Source organism: Phyllobates terribilis, unplaced genomic scaffold, assembly GCF_046119375.1.
Source record: "Phyllobates terribilis strain yellow unplaced genomic scaffold, ASM4611937v1 Scaffold_1__5_contigs__length_1240528914, whole genome shotgun sequence".
Lineage (NCBI taxonomy): Eukaryota > Metazoa > Chordata > Amphibia > Anura > Dendrobatidae > Phyllobates > Phyllobates terribilis.
The window spans coordinates 352087585-352109797 of record NW_027362761.1 but is presented as its reverse complement, the minus strand read 5'-3'; the positions used below and the strand labels follow the sequence as shown (position 1 = coordinate 352109797).

Sequence of the window (22213 nt, the reverse complement as noted above, 5' to 3'; positions counted from 1 at the left end):
CTGATGAAAGACCAGAAAGCTTTCTTGGAAGATCTAGGTTTAGTACACAAGACAGCTATACAAGGCAGTTAAGATGGGTTCAAAACAATCCACCTTATCTCTTTTTAACACTTCTTTGACTCTTGCTTAAAGTTCAGATGTACTGAATAATTTACAGACATTTCTCATTTAACAAAATTCTATGAAAACAGTTGGGATCGTATTATGCCCTGACTTTTCATACGCCATCCACTCACTCAACCAGGCGGCCAAGAGCCGGAAATGTGAAAAGTTCTGAATGGAAAGAGAAAAACAGCCTAAATAACCAAGTGAAAGTCAGAATAAAAATAGTCTGGAAAAAAAGCCTTCATATTCTTTGTATTAGTAATTTAGAGAATAAATAATCATGAAACGCAAACGTGGAGGCGTGTGAAACTGCACACCAAGTAGTGAATATACGGGCAAACCAGATTGTAAACTACACAATATACCACCCATTACAGAAGGCCTGCAATGCCATGATATGTTCTTACTATATACCATGTACACTGTACCACCTGTGTATGACCCAGTGCCCATGGCATGTGTTATTTCACTGCAGCCAAACGTGGCCCTGAATGGATAATCATAAAATGGGCAAATATATTGCTGAAATTCTGTTCTGTCCACCATTGGCAGTAAGATGCAGCTCAGAGGAAGTATGGGACCTCATTGGAGAAACCCAACTATCTATGGAGTCTTGGTTTTCAAGTCAATGCTCCATGGGGGAAAAAAAAATTCATATCAGCCAATCCATACTTGTTTGGGGGGGGGTTAGAGTAATAAGCCTCCATTCCCTGCTGGAAGCCACATCTATATATTATCCAGAATGTGACATAACATAAACCAGGCTCCATTTCCGCCTGCTAGGCGTTACTTCCAGGTTTTGTTGATGGACTGGTTCAAAGCTAAAATCCACTCCTACACATCCTGACAGAGCATTTCAGCTTCATGAGTCTGTGCCTGCTCAACCTTTCCCTCGCACGGTATGCAGTTACGCAGTATGCAAGTGCAAGTTTACCTCCTGGCCAACTGGGATCTTTGCCAAGGTCAATACAAGTCACAGCCAGTTTCATGAATAACGGGGAGGCCCAGCCCACTGGAAACTCTGAGATGTTAATCCCAGTAACAGATTAGTGTTCCCATAACAGAGCTTTACGGAGAGGCAATGATCAGGGACAATGCTGGATGACCTCCAAGTAGACCACAGGACAGCAATCTCGTTACTAGCTGTGCCACCACAACAAAGTCTTCTAGAGAAATTTCCCAAAGCGTTGCTGAAAGTACAGTGCAAGGACATATATACTGTATACTTCAGAAGTACACAGGGAAAGTCTTTATTGCCTGTAGAATTTATTTTAGAAGACCAGCTTTGAAAACGACAATCCCCTTTTTAAAAAGGAAGTCGTCACAATGATCAGTTGATCATCACAGTTCCAGAGTTCCAGTTGCTGAAACCATAGCAATATCCTGGTATGACCAGAGGCTGAAGTGGCTGGCAGCAGCTGGAAGAGTGTAGAATAACATGGCACCCATTCAAATTAAAGGGCAAACATGTAGCTCAAAAACAGGAGAATCCCACCAGAGTGGAAGCTATATTAGGTCTCATACCCATATATATGGCCCTCTGTTTTTTTTTTTGTTTTTTTCCTCCAGCATAGTTTTCCATGGGATTGTTTCCAGCGTCCGGCACATTATGTTGCATGCATGAGGCTTTGGCTAAGACCTCATTCACACATCAGTTTTTAGTGTATGAGTAGTGCTATCAGTGTCTTTCACAAATAGCACTCGTATCTATATTTGTCAATGTGGCCATTCACACATCCGTGATTTTTCACACACCTAGCAGTCAACGCAAAATACGTCATGTCCGATATTGATCCAAAATCGGCAATGCATATTTATGGGTCTGTGGAAAAAAAACAGATATCTGACCGCAGTCTGATTTTCACAAGCTGTTAGGCGAAGGTGAAGACGCTTTTTCACATATGAGAAAAACTGATTAAAATCGGACCGAACTCTGTTGAAACTTAGATCACAGTCTGGTGAAAATCTGATGAAACTAGGTCCGTTTCTTTTGTACGTGAAAAAAACTGACGTGTGAATGAGGCCCAAGGGACACCAGTCTGTATCATCAGATGTGTCTGTCTCAAGCATAGAGCCTAGTCTTCTTGGCTCTCCACTCAAGACAATAGGGGATCCAGAGCAACAAACTCCTCTACGTTCCCTTGTGGAGACATGTAGGCTAACGTGAGGCCTCATTCAGACGTCAGTATTTTTCACGTATGCAACCAATAGTAATGGTGTCATCGGTGTTTTGGATCAGCCTGGCATTAGTGTTTTTCACGTATGGATGAATAAATAAATGACAAAGCTTCTTCTACACTTTGGAATGTTAAACACTGACATCATACGGATGACACAAGGATGCCATACATGTGTTGTAAAAATTTTCATGGACCCATAAACTTGTATTGGCCCTTTCCATCAAAAAACCTGACAGGGTTACGTGCTTTTTGCATGGACACAGGGATAATATAAATAGCAGCATAGACTATAACGGGTAGGTGTTCTATCAGTGAAAAAAACACGGCTAGAACATGTATGTCTGCATAAGGCAAGACATAGTCAACTCAATTGCATCAACTCTTGTCACTGCAATACAGAAGGCATATGTTGATGCCACAGTAGTGGGGCGACTTATTTGTGGTTTAATTTTTGCCCTATTTTGATACAGCATCATTGCACGAATTGCTTTGGTTCCTGCGAAAAAGCTCACTAAGTTAGATTTCTTTTACAATCTAAGTCAATGGCTTAAACATATCTTTTTTCTGAATTGTACTGAAAGGAGACGTCACCATGTCACCTGCAGACATATGGAGTTCTGCAATTATTATAGACTGGAGTCTATCAAAAGAAGACCACATCCGAAATCTTCTATGGTGGATTTAGGGTTAATGATATATAAAAAAAAAAAAAAAAAACATAGTACCTTCCCTCCCAGTGGCCTAAATCCAAAGGAAACATGAATAACAGGCCTGCTGGATTATCTCAACTCCTTATCCCACCCCAGAACCTGCAGAGCATTCCAACCATCTCGGTACCATCCTCGGTGGAGGGAAGAAAAACAGGGTTTAAAGGGAAACAGATTTGTGATTCCCAGAAGACAGACAACGTTATCGTAATTCTAAAGATCATCTGAGGCAATGCTCAGTTAACCCACTGACGACCAGCAACAATACCAAAGTTCTATGTCCTCAGGCAACCTGGCTGTTCAGTAAATGGGTCACACCCAAAGAAACTGTTCCAACCTGATCGAAGTCTTTAACACAACAACTGGCGCCTAGAGAATTGCTTTAGTTGGTGAAGGCTGTCTTACCTTGCCCAGCTCTTCCCCAGCTCCATGTTGGCTCTGGTTGATAAGTGAGGAGTGTCTGATCAGTGGCTCTTGTAACAGGTCCAGCCTGGGCCGCTTTGACTCTGCAATGTCTAGGTCCGCGTGTTTGCCCAGGTCTGACACATAATTATGTAGGTCTCCTCTCCCGTGTAGTTCAGGTGACCTGTGGAAAGTAAGGCATTATTAAGGTTATCTGGTTGCTCAAAATGTATGTTTGCCTTTAAACACATTTTGTAGATTACAGTGGGAACCTTTGAGAATAAATTTTAATACATTTGTGGTATTGATGTAAAGTTACAGCCTGGTTTATACTGTGTGCTCAATTATTAGGCAATCTGTATTTTTGATGATTATTAACCAAAAGGTTAATAAACCTGAATCCTGAGTATTTAAGAAAGTAGAAGTGAGGTTTGTCTTTCTTACGAGAATATCTAGCTGTGCAGAATTATTGGACAACTATTAGTGTGCAGAATTATGCAATTAAATGAAAAAAGTAAGTTTTCCCATCTTGTTTATTTTCTTCTGTTAAAGTGAGAATAATAACCAAAAAGTCAAAATGTACAAAAATATGTTTCTAATAGTGATGAGCGCAAGTGCCTAGGGTGCTCAGGTATTCACCGAGCATCACGGGTGCTCGAGTGACATGTTTGACTCCCCACGCCTGCATGTTTCGCGGCTGTTTGACAGACCCAAAACATGTGGGGATTGCTACACTTGCGCTCATCACTAATTTCTAAAATTTAAAAAAAATATCAATATAGACGCCCTACTTTTCAATAAGAGTCATAATCCTTCCATCCATGGAGTCTGTCAGTTTCTTAATCTATTGATGATCAACTTTTTGGGCAGCACCAACCACGGCCTCCCAGACACTGTGCAGAGAGGTGACTGTTTTCCTTCACCGTAAATCTCCTGTTTAAGAAGGGCCCACAGGTTCTCAATAGGGTTTAGGTCAGATGAGGAAGGGGTTAAGTCATTATCCTTCCATCCAAGTATTGTCCTGCATAAAAATCATGGTTTTCTTGAAAGATGCAGACTTTTCCTGTACCACTATTTGTAGAAAATGTCTTCTAAAAACTGGCAGTAGGATTGGGTGTTGATTTTAAGTCCATTTTCGGCCTCTGGCCCATCCATCTGGTCCGTCAAGAGTCACTCTCATCTCATCAGTCCATAAAATATTTGAAAATTCTGTCTACAGATATTTCTTGCCCTTATCTTGACATTTCAACTTCTTGGTCAGGTTTCAGCCTCCCTTACCTTGGCCATGACTCTGACCACCTTGTACTTCTGGGCACATTTCATGTGTAATTCTTCTAAAAGTGTTGACTGTTAATGTGCGTCTTTTTTTCTCTCAACACGACTTTTGCAACTTTAGGTGAATGTCTGCGACACAAGCTTTGATGGTTCTGTGATCACACCCCAAAATCTTAGCAATTTCAAGAGTGCAGATTCCCTTTATAATTCTTTAACAATTTTTGAATTTTCATAGTCCGTTAAATCACTTTTTTGACCCATAATGCCAAGCTGCCTAATAATTCTGTAGTAGTTCAGTTCAGACGTCGAAGAATGTTCAGCATAGGAAAGTCTAAGAATGTGGCGACTGTTTTACGAAGATGCAAATGGAGAACTAGAGTGCATGAAGGAGGAAGGATAATTCATGGGGAGAGTAACAGGTATGTTATCAATACATACAACGACACTTAGGCTACAGTCAGATGGGCGTATGTTCTCTCATGCGAGAGAATCTGGTCGATTAGGCTAATGACACTCAGCTCAAACTCTGCCACGAGTGTTCACCAAGTGTCATCTTACTGCGATCCGATTCTCTCACAGAATTGGACAGACTTGGAGCAAAGGTGCGGAGAAGACGGAGAACTTAATTTCTCCATTGTCTGAGCCTGTGGGTGTCGGACTGCACTCGGATGATATCCGAGTGCAGTCCGATGTGCACCCATGCAAGTCTCTGGGTGCGTGTGAAACGTGATCCAAACAGTCATCGGATGCACCTGCAGCATGCCGTGATGTCTTTCTCATGCCGAAACACCATGAGAAAAAAAAATAGCAGATCAGCACTGCCTCATAGTATAACATTGGCCCGAGTGCTATCCGATAAAACATCAGATAGCACTCATCCGAGTTACATGCTCATGTGAAAGCCCTTATAGATAAATTTATAATGGTCACTGAAGGGTCACTTATCACACAGGAATACTCGGGCTAGACATATGTTCCATAGCGGTTTCCCATTAAATTCTGCATAACTAGGCACATTTACCAAAAATGATAAAATGCTTTGCAACAGTTTCCTACTGTTCTTGCTTTTTCTGAACAAATGTTCTAGGACAAGCGAGAACCTCTACATTTGTGGGCAGGTTTAAGGAGAATTGCCACAGCATATGCCATAAATGACTGAAAAGAGGTGGTCCCACTTCTGACCTTCGTTTTGGAGGCTTGGGCTATGTTCAAACGTCGTATTTTTGCAGCATTTTTTTTCCTGCAGGCAAAAGCTTCTCTTGGCATTAAAAAAGCACAACCTGGCAGCAGGTTTATTCATCCTCTCCTGATAAATCTTCCTGCTGATAAAATAGTGATTTTATAAAAACTACATTGAACAGACCAGCAAGGGTTTCATCACTGGAATCAGGGTCTCTGCCCCTACGTTAGCAAAAAACTTGTGACAAATTCCCTTTACTATAGCAGCTCTTTTCATTTAAGTCTATGGTTTTGAAGAATGATACTTTAAATAGTTAGCACCTTATTTAATTAGTTAAGCACAATTTCATATGCAAGGCCTTCCTATTTAATTTTAACTCATTGTATAACTCATTAAGTCACGTGCATTTCCAATTAAAACGATGTACAACTTGAAGAAGGTTCCTTATCTATCTTACACACCGCATTTTAGCTATATTGTAGGATGAAATTTTGGGAGATCAAGTAATGATAGCAACTAGGGAACAATAGAAACAGTAAGCATTGTTCTTGTCCATGCACTTCTGATGCAACTAGTGACCTCTTCATAATGTTACCGAAGGGAAGTTCTCAAGAAGGACACAAGCTTGATATCCCGCAGCAAGCAGCAGAATCTTCCTGTAAGTCAGTTTCCATTTAAGTAAAAAGCATGCGCTCAAGTACAGGTCTAAATATTTTAAGAGAGCTAAAGGAGGTATGGGCGTATGATTTATTCATATCCAGAGATTCTAAGGGGAGTATAAAATGCCTGGCGTGGAAGAAGAGAGTGAAGAGCTGGACCTTTAGGTATTGCACTTACTGACTCCAAGTCGCAGATAAAACTATCAGACTAATTCATCCAGGGACATTGGTTCAAAAATCATTTTTCTTACAGGATCCTCATTAACACTTGCGTGTTACAGCTTTCACCAACGAATGAAAAAAATTAAATGGATGATAAATCAAATCCTAGTTTGAAATTTTCACAGGTTTGTACATTTCCCCCATACACAAGGCAGGGTTTGACTTTCTTCTGCTGTTTCTGCCTGTCAGCGGCGCTATCAGTGGCCGCTCACAGGCATCACGTGACCCCCGGCTTCAGCCGTCTCTGACATCCGCTGATGTCACGTCATGATTCCGGATGCAGCCGGGGGTCCCTCTTCTGCGATCCCCACGTTGGCTGCAGCGCTGAGTCACGCCTCACTTGACATCACGTCAGCAGGGGGTCACGTGATGCCTGTGAACGGCCAGTGATAGCGCCACTCACAGGCAGAAACAGAAGCGGGAGGTAATTAGAAAGAAGCTTCTTTTCATCATAAAAACACATTGGGCGATTTTGAATAGTAGTGGACAACCCTTTTAATTAAACAGACGCTGCTATATTGCAGCGAGATAAACTTTAGAAGTTGACTGCAAAGGAGGATGAAGGGCTCAGGGTAGGATAGAGCACTTTCACTGCCTTGGCTCCCAGCTCTACTTCCAGCCTAACCAGGACCTCTGCTGCGGTCAGGTAGCTTGAAGAGCATGTCAGAGATTCATCTGATGATGCGCTACTTTAGCCCACTGACTGCTGCAGCCGATCACAGGCTGCAGCAGGCCTTGTAACCATCAACCAGAGCAGACATTGCTTATAAACCCCCGGATCAGTCTACGCTAAATTGGCAGGGTTGCTGAAGGGCAAGTATTCCTCCATTAATTCATCTAAAACCATTCACACATAGAAAAAAATGTATTCTAGCGTAGGACAACCCCTTTAAGCTGTAGTGGTGTGCGTGTAGGTAATAACTGGTTGCAGTAAAATACCAGCGTTTACCATGACTCATCATTACAGATTTTCTTCTCCGTTCATGTCTAAAGCTAAATTCAGACTAAGGATAATTTCCTGTAAATGCTCCGGCTCCTAAAATGTATCACACAGTTAGAGCTAAGCATTTGTGAGGTTCTTCGTTAGAATCCACTATTCTGGAATAGCTAACAAACCCCACTGCCATGGTCTGTTGGACAGGTTTCTCCTTCCCCTGGTCCCCTCTCATCCACCTGTCCTTACAAGTAAACCTTGCACATGCTCAAAGAGCTACCCTGAATACGAACAAAAAAAGGAAGCACTACTCACCTTACTGATCCCCCTCCACTCCCGTTAAAAGGCTTCCGCGTCCTAACCTGCAACCAGGTGTGAACCAGTGTGAACATCCAATCAAAATAACCTATGACCCCTGCAGCCAATCACTGGCTGCAGCAAGTCAAAACTACAGCCAGTGAGTAGCTGTAGCTCAGTTTTCCCTGTAATGCAACTTCATTGATGCAGAAAGAAGTAAAGACACGATGGGTGGATTACTCTTAACATATCTCACAGCCATTACCAACTTAACATCTTATAATCTAATGAATGACATCGGTGAGCCGCGCGGAGCACTGTTCATGAATAACATTGTAACGGATAGGAGGAGCTTTGTAATTTATTTAATTTTACCATATGTGAAAATCACTGATGAATGGCTGATGGTAAAACCTGACACAGGGACCAAACACTGATGAAAATCGGACGAAAATACTGATCACTAACATCTGAATGAGGCCTAAACTTGATAATGTGATCAAAACCTATTAAGGAGAGCCAATATGTAGTGGCCGTTGTGTTCAGATCCCGCTGAAGATTTGTGATCACTACCACTGATGCCAGTGCAGGAATTATTAGGTAGTTGCTCTAAGCTGTTCATGTATAAAAGTTCATGGCATAAATTTGACTTACAGTTAAGATCACTTTAAAGTTCTGTAGCTCTGCAACTAGATTCCGGTTTAAAACACCACTTCATGATGTCTTTTTATTTCACCGTTGAAGTGGTGCAATTAATGTAACCCTGGTCGTATACTTACCAGCTGCTGTCTTTATCTGTTATCAGCGCTACACGGATCCAGATCCCCCATCTTTTGACCACAAATTCTAAGTGACAGGAATTCAAAGGTAACAGTAAAAAGCTCTCAATGCAAGTCCATGAGAGCCTCGTTCTTGCTCTCGTAGACTTACATTGAGTTGTAGCCTCCAGGTCACCCAGCAAATACTAATATATCCGGTTGTGCTCAAAGGTTTACATACCCCAGCAGAATTTTTCCTTTCTTGGCCTTGTTTTAGAGAATATAAATGATAACAAAAAAACTTTTTCTCCACTCATGGTTATAGGTTGGGTGAAGCGATTTATTGTCAAACTACTGGGTTTTCTCTTTATAAATCTTAATGACAACCAAAAACATCCAAATGACCTTGATCAAAAGTTCACATACCCCAGTTCTTAATACCGTGTATTGCCCCCTCTAACATCAATGACAGCTTGAAGTCTTTTGTGGTAGTTGTGGATGAGGTTCTTTAATTTCTCAGATGGTAAAGCTGCCCATTCTTCTTGGCAAAAAGCCTCCAGTTCCTGTAAATTACTGGGCTGTCTAGCATGAACTGCACACTTGAGATCTCCCCAGAGTGGCTCAATAATATTGATGTCAGGAGACTGAGATGGCCACTCCAGAACCTTCACTTTGTTCTGCTGTAGGCAATGACAGGTCGACTTGGCCTCGTGTTTTGGATCGTTGTCATTTTGCAACGTCCAAGTACGTCTCATGCGCAGATTCCAGGCTGATGAGTGCAAATTTGCCTCCAGTATTTGCTGATAACGTGCTGCAATCATATTTCCTTCAACTTTTACCAAGTTTCCTGTGCCTTTGTAGCTCACACATCCCCAAAACATCAGTCATCCACCTCCGTGCTTCGCTGTAGGAATGGTGTTCCTTTCATCATAGGCCTTGTTGACCTCTATCCAAATTTAACGTTTATGGCTGTGGCCAAAAAGTTCAATTTTGGCCTCCTCACTCCAAATTAACTTGTACCAGAAGTTTTGAGGCTTGTCTCTGTGCTGTTTGGCGTATTGTAGGCGAGATGCTTTGTGGCATTTGCGCAGTAATGGCTTTCTTCTGGCGACTCGACCATGCAACCCATTTTTCTTCAAGTGCCTCCTTATTTTGCATCTTGAAACAGCCACACCGCTAGTTTTCAGAGAGTGCTGAATTTCAGTTGATGTTATTTGTGGGTTTTTCTTTGCATCCCGAACAGTTTTCCTGGTAGTTGTACCCGAAATTTTTGTTGGTCTTCCTGACAGTCGTTTGGTTTTTACAGAGCCCCTGATTTTCCATTTGGTAATCACAGTTTGAACGCTGCTGACACACACACACACACACACACACACACACACACACACACACACGTGCTTCTCACAAAATAAGAATATCAAAAAGTTAATTTATTTCAGTTCTTTAACAAAAAGTGAAACTCATTATATAGTCATTACAAACAGAGTAATGTTTGATTATTGGCTGTAACCATAATCAACATTAACAGAAAAAAACACTTGAAATAGATTACAGTACTCTGTTTGGAATAATGACTATATAGGAGTTTCACTTTTTGTAATGAAGAACTGAAATAAATTAACATTTTGATATTTTAATTTTGTGAGAAGCACCATATATGTACAGTGGTGGCCAAAAGTATTGGCACCCCTGCAATTCGGTCAGATAATACTCAGTTTCTTCCTGAAAATGATTGCAATCACAAATTCTTTGGTATTATTATCTTCATTTAATTTGCTTGCAAGGAAAAAAACACAAAAGAGAATGAAGCAAAAATCAAATCATTGATCATTTCACACAAAACTCCAAAAATGGGCCAGACAAAAGTATTGGCACCCTCAGCCTAATACTTGGTTGCACAACCTTTAGCCAAAATAACTGCGAACAACCGCTTCCAGTAACCATCAATGAGTTTCTTACAATGCTCTGCTGGAATTGTAGACCATTCTTCTTTGGCAAACTGCTCCAGGTCCCTGATATTTGAAGGGTGCCTTCTCCAAACTGCCATTTTGAGATCTCTCCACAGGTGTTCTATGGGATTCAGGTCTGGACTCATTGCTGGCCACCTTAGAAGTCTCCAGTGCTTTCTCTCAAACCATTTTATAGTGCTTTTGGAAGTGTGTTTTGGGTCATTGTCCTGCTGGAAGACCCATGACCTCTAAGGGAGACCCAGCTTTCTCACACTGGGCCCTACATTATGCTGCAAAATTTGTTTGAAGTCTGAAGACTTCATAATGCCATGCACACGGTCAAGCAGTCCAGTGCCAGAGGCAGCAAAGCAACCCCAAAACATCAGGGAACCTCCTCCATGTTTGACTGTAGGGACCGTGTTCTTTTCTTTGAATGCCTCTTTTTTTCCTGTACACTCTATGTTGATGCTTTTTCCCAAAAAGCTCTACTTTTGTCTCATCTGACCAGAGAACATTCTTCCAAAACGTTTTAGGCTTTTTCAGGTAAGTTTTGGCAAACTCCAGCCTGGCTTTTTTATGTCTCGGGGTAAGAAGTGGGGTCTTCCTGGGTATCCTACCATACAGTCCCTTTTCATTCAGACGCCGACGGATAGTACGGGTTGACACTGTTGTACCCTCGGACTGCAGGGCAGCTTGAACTTGTTTGGATGTTGGTCGAGGTTCTTTATCCACCAATCTTGCATTGAAATCGCTCGTCAATTTTTCTTTTCCGTCCACATCTAGCCAAAGTGCCATGGGCTTTAAACTTCTTGATGACACTGCGCACGGAAGACACAGGAACATTCAGGTCTTTGGAGATGGACTTGTAGCCTTGAGATTGCTCATGCTTCCACACAATTTGGTTTCTCAAGTCCTCAGACAGTTCTTTGGTCTTCTTTCTTTTCTCCATGCTCAATGTGGTACACACAAGGACACAGGACAGAGGTTGAGTCAACTTTAATCCATGTTAACTGGCTGCAAGTGTGATTTAGTTATTGCCAACACCTGTTAGGTGCCACAGGTAAGTTACAGGTGCTGTTAATTACACGAATTAGAGAAGCATCACATGATTTTTCAAACAGTGCCAATACTTTTGTCCACCCCCTTTTTTAGGTTTGGTGTGGAATTATATCCAATTTGGCTTTAGGACAATTCTTTTTGTGTTTTTTTCATTGAAGACAAATTAAATGAAGATAATAATACCAAAGAATTTGTGATTGCAATCATTTTCAGGAAGAAACTGAGTTTTATCTGACAGAATTGCAGGGGTGCCAATACTTTTGGCCACCACTGTGTATGTATATATGTATGAGATTATATATATATATATATATATATATATATATATATATATACACCGTATATTCCGGCGTATAAGACGACTTTTGAAGACTGAAAAATCTTCTGTCTAGTCTGGGGTCGTCTTATACGCCGGTAATGCTTTTAAACTTTCAGAAATTGACATGCGGGGATACTCTGGGGGTGTTAATAAGCTGCCGTGGCCGTATCCCTGCCATGTCGGAGTTAATATAAGGTGGAGGGAGTTAAAATACGGCGGCGGTAGGTCCAGACAGTCAGCGCTTCTGTGCTGAAACTGACACATCGCTGCGTATTCCCAGCTCCGGACACAGCGCAGGGCTTCTGTGCCGACAGCTTTCACTTGTCACAGAAGCGCTGCGCTGTGTCCGGAGCTGGGAAGTTCGCATCGCTTCTGTGACAATATATGAAAAGCCGGCAATTCAGCAGCGGCATAAGCCGGCACCCGACAATTTAGAATAGAAAGAATAGAGCTTCACACATAGATTAGATAGATAGAAACATGTCAGTCACATATATATGAAGTACAGTGACAGTATTGCTTACTGTACTTGTCATTTAGTGTAAAGGATTTATTACAACAAATAATAGTGTTTTCATGCACCGTCTCTTTAAAAAAGCCGGCCGGCAATTCAGCAGCGGTACCCGACAATTTATAACAGACAGAATAGAGCTTCACACATAGATTAGATAGATAGAAACATGTCAGTCACATATATATGAAGTACAGTGATAGTGTTGGTTACTGTACTTGTCATTTAGTATTAAAATAAAGGATTTATTATTAAAAAAATTGGCGTGGGGTTCCCCTTAATTTTAGGCTCTAGCGGAGGTTAAGCAGACAGCTGGGGCAGATGTTTGAAGCCTGGGAAGGGGGTAATACCCACGGAGCTTCCCAGACTACTAATATCAGCCCCCAGCTGAATACCTAGTCTTTACTAGCTATTAAAATGGGGGACCCCCCAAAAAAAATGACGTGGGGTCCCCCCTAATTTAATAGCTAGCAAAGGCTAGGCAGACAGCTGGGGGCTGATATTAATAGCCCAGGAAGGGAGCCATGAATATTGGCCCCCTCCCAGGCTAGAAACACCAGCCGTCAGCCGCCCCAGAAATGGCGCATCCATAGGATGCGCCAATTCTGGCACTTAGCCTCGCTCTTCCACGCTGCCCTGGTGCGGTGGCAGGGGGTAATAGGGTTGGGGTTGATGTCAGCTTATAATGCCAGCTGACATCAAGCCCAGGTTAGTAATGGAGAGGCGTCTATAAGACACCCCAATTACTAACCCCATAGTCAAAGTTAAAAAAAACACAAACACCCAGAATAAAGTCCTTTAATTGAAATAAACACACAATTCTTTATTGTTCTAAATTAAACCATACTTACCGTCACGCCCATTCCAGCTGAAGCCAACGATCTCCTGCAATAAAAGAAAAATAATAAACCAACCTCATCCTTACCTCTCCATGGTTCCCAGGACAGCTTCAGCTCTGCTACATCGAGATGACAGGCTGGACCGCCGCAGAACGCCGCCATCCAGCCTGTCAACCCGCAGACACTGAGAAGAGCAGGCATGCTTGCGCTCCTCAGTGTCTCGCTGTGACGGCATCCAGATGAGCCGACAATGAACTCAGCTCACCTCCTGGACGTCCGTCACTGACAGCGTGGGAAACTTCTACTGCGCATGCGGGGAGCAGGAGAATTTTCCCACGCTGTCAGTGACGTGCATGAGGTGAGCCGAGTTCATTGGACATGATCTCGGCTCATCTGGATGCCGTCACAGTCAGACACTGAGGAGCACAAGCATGCCTGCGCTTCTCAGTGTCTGCCGCATGGCAAGCTGAACGGCAGCGTTCTGCTGCGGTGCAGCCTGTCATGTGAATGTAGCAGAGCTGGACCGGTCCTGGGAACCATGGAAAGGTAAGGATGAGGTTGCTTTATTATTTTACTTTTATTGCAGGAGATCGTTGGCTTCAGCTGGAATGGGCGTGATGGTAAGTATGGTTTAATTTAGAACAATCAAGAATTGTGTCTTTATTTCAATTAAAGGACTTTATTCTGGGTGTTTGTGTTTTTTTTAATTACTTTACTAGAAATTCATGGTGGTCATGTCTAATATTGGCGTGACCCCATGAATTTCGGGCTTAGGGCCAGCTGATAATGCCAAGCTGGCCCTAACCCCTTTATTACCCAGTGAGCCACCGCACCAGGGCCCTGGATGAGTTGGGTACAGCGCCAGAAGATGGCGCTTCTATGAACGCGCCATTTTCCGGGGTGGCTGCGGACTGCAATTTGCAGCGGGGGGGGCCCAGAAAGCTTGGGTCTCCCTGCGCTGCAGATTCCAGCCCCCAGCTGCCTAGTTGTACCTGGCTGGACACAAAAATAGGGCGAAGCCCCACGTCTTTTTTTTTTTAATTATTTCATGAAATAATTAAAAAAAAAAGGGCTTCCCTATATTGTTGTGTCCGGCCAGGTACAAATAGGCAGCTGGTGGTTGGGGGCAGCCCGTTCCTGCCTGCTGTACCTGGCTGGACACAAAAATATGGCGAAGCCCACGTCAACATTTTTGGGAAAAATTAATTACAAAATTAATAATAATTTAGGGACTGCATCTTTATTAACCCCTCAATTGTCATTTAGTGTTAAAATAAAGGATTTTTTAAAAAGAAAATTGGCGTGGGATCCACCATCATTATAGTCTCTAGCGGAGGTTAAGCAGACGGCTGGGGCAGATGTTTGAAGTCTGGGAAGGGGGTAATACCCACGGAGCTTCCCAGGCTACTAATATCAGCCCCCAGCTGAATACCTAGCCTTTACTAGCTATTAGAATGGGGGACCCCCCCAAAAAATGACGTGGGGTCCCCCCTATTTTAATATGTTTATGAGTGACAGTTTTCCTGCTATATACCTGCATGTCATAAGAATTTAAATTAAAAAAGGACCATGTTAAATTCAAATCAGTTTTTTTTTTAATTTTTACCGGTGTTTGGTATGCGTTGGAAAAGGGGTAGTCTTATACGGTGAATATATCCTAAACTCTATATTTTAACAGGAAAGTAGGGGGGTCGTCTTATACACCAGGTCGTCTTATACGCCGGAATATACGGTATATATATATATATATATATATATATATATATATATTTATATTTATTTATTTATTTATACACACACATACATACATACACTGCTCAAAAAAATAAAGGGAACACTTAAACAACAGAATATAACTGCAAGTCAATCAAACTTCTGTGAAATCAAACTGTCCACTTAGGAAGTAACACTGATTGACAATCAATTTCACATGCTGTTGTGCAAATGGAATAGACAATAGATGGAAATTATTGGCAACTATCAAGACACACTCAATAAAGGAGTGGTTCTGCAGGTGGGAACCACAGACCACATCTCAGTACCAATGCTTTCTGGCTGATGTTTTGGTCACTTTTGATGTTTTGGTCACTCGTGGTAGCAGGAGACGGACTCTACAACCCACAGAAGTTGCTCAGGTAATGCAGCTCATCCAGGATTATGAAAAATTACAAAAGAAAATATCAATTCGAGCTGTGACAAGAAGGTTTGCTGTGTCTGTCAGCGTAGTGTCCAGAGGCTGGAGGCACTACCAGGAGACAGGCCAGTGTAGCAGCGGCGTCTCTGCCTTCTTCCAGGCAGAGACGCCGTCCCTCTCACCTCCTCGCTCCCCATTCTCCTTCCCAGCCTGCTGTCGGCACGCGCAGCCCTGTAGCTTCAGCGTCTCTGCCTCCTGCCGGGCAGAGACGCCATCCCTCTCACCTCCTCGCTCCCCATTCTCCTTCCCAGCCTGCTGTCGGCACGCGCAGCCCTGTAGCTTCGGCGTCTCTGCCTCCTGCCGGGCAGAGACGCCGTCCCTCTCACCATGCTCCCCGCTCTCCTTCTCAGCCTGCTGTCTGCGCGCGCAGTGCCCCGGGCACCGTGCTTAGGGCGCGCTCCCCCCCTCTTGAAGGGCCTGGCCGCGCCGTCCTAAGGAGTCCCCGGCCAATCGCCGAGGGTTCTCCCATATATAGGGCACCTCCTCCAAAATGGAGGTGCCCGAGCAAAGTTGTTGGACAGTTTCTGATCTCTGCTTCAGCCCTCAGGTCCCGCTGCTAGCCTGACTCCTCGTCCTGCCTGCCAGCCTGCTATATGCCCGTTACCTGCCGAGCCTGCCAGCCTGCTCACCTGGAGCGCTCACCTGTTACCTGCCTGTTACCAGCCCTGTCTGCCAGTCCGCTCACCTGGGAGCATAAGTCTGTTACCTGCTGTGTCCGTCAGCCAGCTCACCTGGGAGCGCCCACCTGTTACCTGCCTTGTCGGTCTGCCCGCTCACCTGGGAGCGCCCGCCTGTTTCCTGCCAGCCTGCCTGGAGGTTCTGCCGTCCTTGCTGTGACCACCTGCCTGGTAAACCTAGAGACTACTACCTGCTCTGCTGTCACGTGCCGTGACCACCTGTCAGCTACTAGAGACTTCTGCCTGCTTGCCGTGTCCATCCGTCATATCGGTCAGTCCCAGCCATCTGACCCGTGGGAGCCACCTGCTCTCTTACAAGGTCGTCCCCAGAGTAGCACCTGGTCCCTCAGCCCGGATCCTCCCTGGTCATGGTGTCGTTTGCTGCCGTCCGACCAGGGTCGGTTTTGGTTGATACTTAGTCACGCCCCTCCGGGTCCCTCCTTGCACCTCGCCACAGAGGTTCCACCACCCGGACCCGTAACAGCCAGTACACCAGGAGACGTGGAGGGGGCCATAGGATGGCAACAGCCCAGCAGCAGGACCGCTGCCTCCGCCTTTGTGCAAGGAGGAACAGGAGGAGCACTGCCAGAGCCCTGCAAAATGACTTCCAGCAGGCCACAAATGTGCATGTGTCTGCACAAACGGTTAGAAACTCCATGAGGGTGGTATGAGGGCCCGACATCCACAGATGGGAGTTGTGCTCACAGCCCAACACCGTGCAGGACGCTTGGCATTTGCCACAGAATACCAGGATTGGCAAAGTCGCCACGGCGCCCTGTGCTCTTCACAGATGAAAACAGGTTCACACTGAGCACATGTGACAGATGTGATAGAGTCTGGAGATGCCGTGGAGAGCGATCTGCTGCCTGCAACATCCTTCAGCATGACCGGTTTGGCAGTGGGTCAGTAATGACGTGGGGTGGAATTTCTTTGGAGGGCCGCACAGCCCTCCATGTGCCCGCCAGAGGTTGCCTGACTGCCATTAGGTACCAAGATGAGATCCTCAGACCCCTTGTGAGACCATATGCTGGTGCGGATGGCCCTGGGTTCCTCCTAATGCAGGAAAATGGCAGACCTCATGTGGCTGGAGGGTGTCAGCAGTTCCTGCAAGATGAAGGCATTGAAGCTATGGACTGGCCCGCCCGTTCCCCAGACCTGAATCCGATTGAGCACATCTGGGACATCATGTCTCGCTCCATCCACCAACGTCACGTTGCACCACAGACTGTCCAGGAGTTGGCGGATGCTTTAGTCCAGGTCTGGGAGGAGACTCCACAGGAGACCATCCGCAACCTCATCAGGAGCATGCCCAGGCGTTGTAGGGAGGTCATACAGGCACACACACACACACAATAATGAGCCTCATTTTGACTTGTTTTAAGGAGATTACATCAAAGTCGGATCAGCATGTAGTGTGTTTTTCCACTTTAATTTTGGGGGTGACTCCAAATCCAGGCCTCCTTTGGTTAATAAATTTGTCAGCACATTCAACTTTGTACAGAACAAAGTATTCAATGAGAATATTTCATTCATTCAGATCTAGGATGTGTTATTTGAGTGTTCCCTTTATTTTTTTTGAGCAGTATATTATATATATATATATATATATATATATATATATATATATATATATATATATATATATATATATATATATATATATATATATATATATATACACACACACACATACACACACACACACACATACACATACACATACATATACACAGTACAGACCAAAAGTTTGGATACACCTTCTCATTTAAAGATTTTTCTGTATTTTCATGACTATGAAAATTGTACATTCACACTGAAGGCATCAAAACTATGAATTAACACATGTGGAATTATATACTTAACAAATAAGTCTGAAACAACTGAAAATATGTCTTATATTCTAGGTTCTTCAAAGTAGCCACCTTTTGGTTTGATGACTGCTTTGCACACTCTTGGCATTCTCTTGATGAGCTTCAAGAGGTAGTCACCGGAAATGGTCTTCCAACAATCTTGAAGGAGTTCCCAGAGATGCTTAGCACTTGTTGGCCCTTTTGCCTTCACTCTGCGGTCCAGCTCACCCCAAACAATCTCGATTGGTTTCAGGTCTGGTGACTGTGAAGGGAAGGTCATCTGGCGTAGCACCCCATCACTCTCCTTCTTGCTCAAATAGCCCTTACACAGCCTGGAGGTGTGTTTGGGGTCATTGTCCTGTTGAAAAATAAATGATGGTCCAACTAAACGCAAACCGGATGGAATAGCATGCCGCTGCAAGATGCTGTGGTAGCCATGCTGGTTTAGTATGCCTTCAATTTGGAATAAATCCCCAACAGTGTCACCAGCAAAGCACCCCCACACCATCACACCTCCTCCTCCATGCTTCATGGTGGGAACCAGGCATGTAGAGTCCATCAGTTCACCTTTACTGCGTCGCACAAAGACACGGTGGTTGGAACCAAAGATCTCAAATTTGGACTCATCAGACCAAAGCACAGATTTCGTCTGGTCTAATGTATATTCCTTGTGTTCTTTAGCCCAAACAAGTCTCTGCTTGTTGCGTGTCCTTAGCAGTGGTTTCCTAGCAGCTATTTTAGCATGAAGGCCTGCGGCACAAAGTCTCCTCTTAACAGTTGTTGTAGAGATGTGTCTGCTGCTAGGACTCTGTGTGGCATTGACCTGGTCTCTAATCTGAGCTGCTGTTAACCTGCGATTTCTGAGGCTGGTGACTCGGATAAACTTATCCTCAGAAGCAGAGGTGACTCTTGGTCTTCCTTTCCTGGGGCGGTCCTCATGTGAGCCAGTTTCTTTGTAGCGCTTGATGGTTTTTGCAACTGCACTTGGGGACACTTTCAAAGTTTGCCCAATTTTTCGTACTGACTGACCTTCATTTCTTAAATTAATGATGGCCACTCGTTTTTCTTTACTTAGCTGCTTTTTTCTTGCCATAATACAAATTCTAACAGTCTATTCAGTAGGACTATCAGCTGTGTATCCACCAGACTTCTGCACAACACAACTGATGGTCCCAACCCCATTTATAAGGCAAGAATTCCCACTTATTAAACCTGACAGGGCACACCTGTGAAGTCAAAACCATTTCCGGTGACTACCTCTTGAAGCTCATCAAGAGAATGCCAAGAGTGTGCAAAGCAGTCATCAAAGCAAAAGGTGGCTACTTTGAAGAACCTAGAATATAAGACATATTTTCAGTTGTTTCACACTTTTTTGTTAAGTATATAATTCCACATGTGTTAATTCATAGTTTTGATGCCGTCAGTGAGAATGTACAATTTTCAAAGCCATGAAAATACAGAAAAATCTTTAAATGAGAAGGTGTGTCCAAACTTTTGGTCTGTACTGTAATATATATTATATATATATATATATTATATATATTTTAATTAATGTACTCCCACTTTCATTTATTAATTTACTCACATGGTACAAGTCTGGGTCAGATATAGGTAGGATTACAATGTTGCTGCACACAAACCTCTAATATCAGTTTAGAGGCAATGTAGATTTCCAAATGGTGTTTAAAATGGTATGTCCTCCTTTGGGGAAATGTAACTTTTTTTTACTTAAATGTATATATTTGTGAATAAAAATCATTTTTGCAATAAATAAATAACATTTTGCAAAGTAAGAAATAACCATGAAGGAAGAATGAATACGCATGTTTAGGCCCCAAAATAAGAGTTGCTAAGTACCACATACACATAGCTGGAGGCAGCTCTGTGCTACAGGAATTCACACCCATTTCAGGCTCAGTCTTGCCAAAGCAGACCAAGCAAGGCCTGGAATGCAATGTAATCCAACGGACTCTTGGTACACGCCATACGCCTCAAATTAAATCTGATAGCAAGAATTTCGCCAAAAACAAACTCATCCTTGTGTGGCCCTTCTTATATTTACCCTTATAATGAGGGAAATACCTCAGACTATATATAGGCTTTGTCTGCCATAATGCACACTTATCAGTTTAGAGTACAATGTGTTAAAGAATCTAAAACTATAGTCAACCATGTCTGGATATAAAATATAAAGCAGTGTACAATACTCCTAGGTGATGGCATATCTGTAATCCGGTCTGAAGACAAAGCGCATTGCTAAGAAAACAAGATGGCGCCATATGTTGGTCTGTTACATTTTCACCAAAAAAGTGCGATCGGACAGCATCAATCATGGAGTGTCAACCAATCAGTCTCCAGGAATGAAGGTACGCCAAAAACAGGACGCTCCTCAGTCCGCTGTGGAAGTCAAGCAAATAAAGAAGATGCCGACAGCATCCCAAGTACAAAAAGCTCCTTTTATTATTTATAATAATAATTTTTATTTTTATAGCGCCAACATATTCCGCAACACTTTACAGTTTTAAGGGGGACTTATACAGGCAATACAGAATAAGCATATCTCATATCGAAAGGAGTGAGGGCCCTGTTCACAAGCTTACAGTCTATGAGATTATTTCATTACAAATACAGGGAGACAAGGTTTTGGCCGCAACAAACATGATGAAATAATAAAACAAACCCTTTTTGATGCCACCATCTTCATTTACTGTTAATGTTACACCCTTGTCTTCCCAAGTAATAATAAGTACATACATGAACCCCCCCCCCCCCCCGCCCCATTAGCCTTAGGCAAAATTCAGGCTGAGTATGGATAGTGATCCATATCCATATTCGTCAGAGTATGGATAGTGATTTCCAGAGTGACCACGGGTCTTCTGACTGGAGCTCGGCCCTCACAGATATATTAGAGGGGCCTCCTGAACCAAACAACAACCTCATAGGTAGATATTAGGCTGCTGAGTGCAGGTTAAGACGACTTGCAGTCAGTCCCAGGGGCGGACATATCATTGGCACAACCTGTGCAGCCACACAAGGGCCCAACTAGTAAGTGCACTTCCAAAGCAGGTGGAATTGTGCATTATGATAAGCATTTGGACTGCATATGGCCCTTATACTGCTCTTGCCCACAGGCCCTTTTCTGTCTGTGTCCATCAGTAGCCAGTCCTGAAGTCACAATCAGTACTCAGACTGTAATACATGTACGTTAGATTTCGGCACGACAGGGAAAGTTATGTTCTCATCACTTTTTTATTGCATTTTTTTGAGGAGGTACCAAGACCAAAGGACAGCAATCCTGTAGTTGCGATATTTTTTACCCCGTTTATGGCGTTTACCTTACAGATGAAAAAATCTTATAGGTTGACAGATCAGACTTCTGCAGATGAGGTGATAGCAAGTGTTCTTTTATGGTTTCAATTTCTTTATTTTTGTATTAGGAAAAGGTGGGTGATTCAATCCATCTTTAAATAGGTTGTCCACTAGTTTTACATTGATGGCCTATCCTTAGGATAGTACTCACCATCAGTATGAAGTCCTTTATTCCAGTTCAGACATTTAGGCGCCGCGGTTGGCTAGAGGGTGCAGGGGTGAAGAGTGGACACGGCCGTTTTGCACACTGAACTGTGCTTCTACGGGTCCAAAAAGGCCTAAATGTGGCTGCGGGGAGGTGACTACAGGGCCAAGCTCCTGTGTCATCCCGTTTGAAACTCCCCTCAAAGTAAAGGTCACAGGGAGTAAATTAAGTAGGAAAAATAGTAGGGAATTTTATAATTAAGCCCTAACCACTTTTGTAATTTGCTTTAAGATGGATATACACAAAGAGTTGGGATGCTTCTATACACATGAGATAGTCCGCCAGTCCCAAAAAAAACAGCAGGTTTGTAGGCCTTTAGTCTTATGTGTTTCCACGTCTGTACATAGATATACGCCAAGGACAACATCTGCAAGGAGATTGTATGTTCTCCACGTGTTTCCGTAGGTTTCCTCCGGGTTCTCGGTTTCCTCCCACACTCCAAAGACATACTGATAGGGAATCTATATTTTGAGCTCCAATGGGGACAGTGACGATAATGTCTGTAAAGCGCTGTGGAAATTA

The 22213-nt window shown here is 43.4% G+C and overlaps 1 protein-coding gene across 14 annotated transcripts in view; it reads right to left on the bottom strand.

The window, feature by feature from the left end:
* NCOR2 (nuclear receptor corepressor 2) overlaps nt 1–22213 on the bottom strand; it is a 475703-nt gene that overhangs the window by 312115 nt on the left and 141375 nt on the right. For all 14 annotated transcript variants that reach the window (XM_073676156.1, XM_073676157.1, XM_073676163.1 and 11 more), the window contains exon 4: nt 3398–3578. In XM_073676156.1, coding sequence (XP_073532257.1) covers nt 3398–3578 — 181 coding nt within the window. The remainder of the gene's footprint in view (nt 1–3397; nt 3579–22213) is intronic.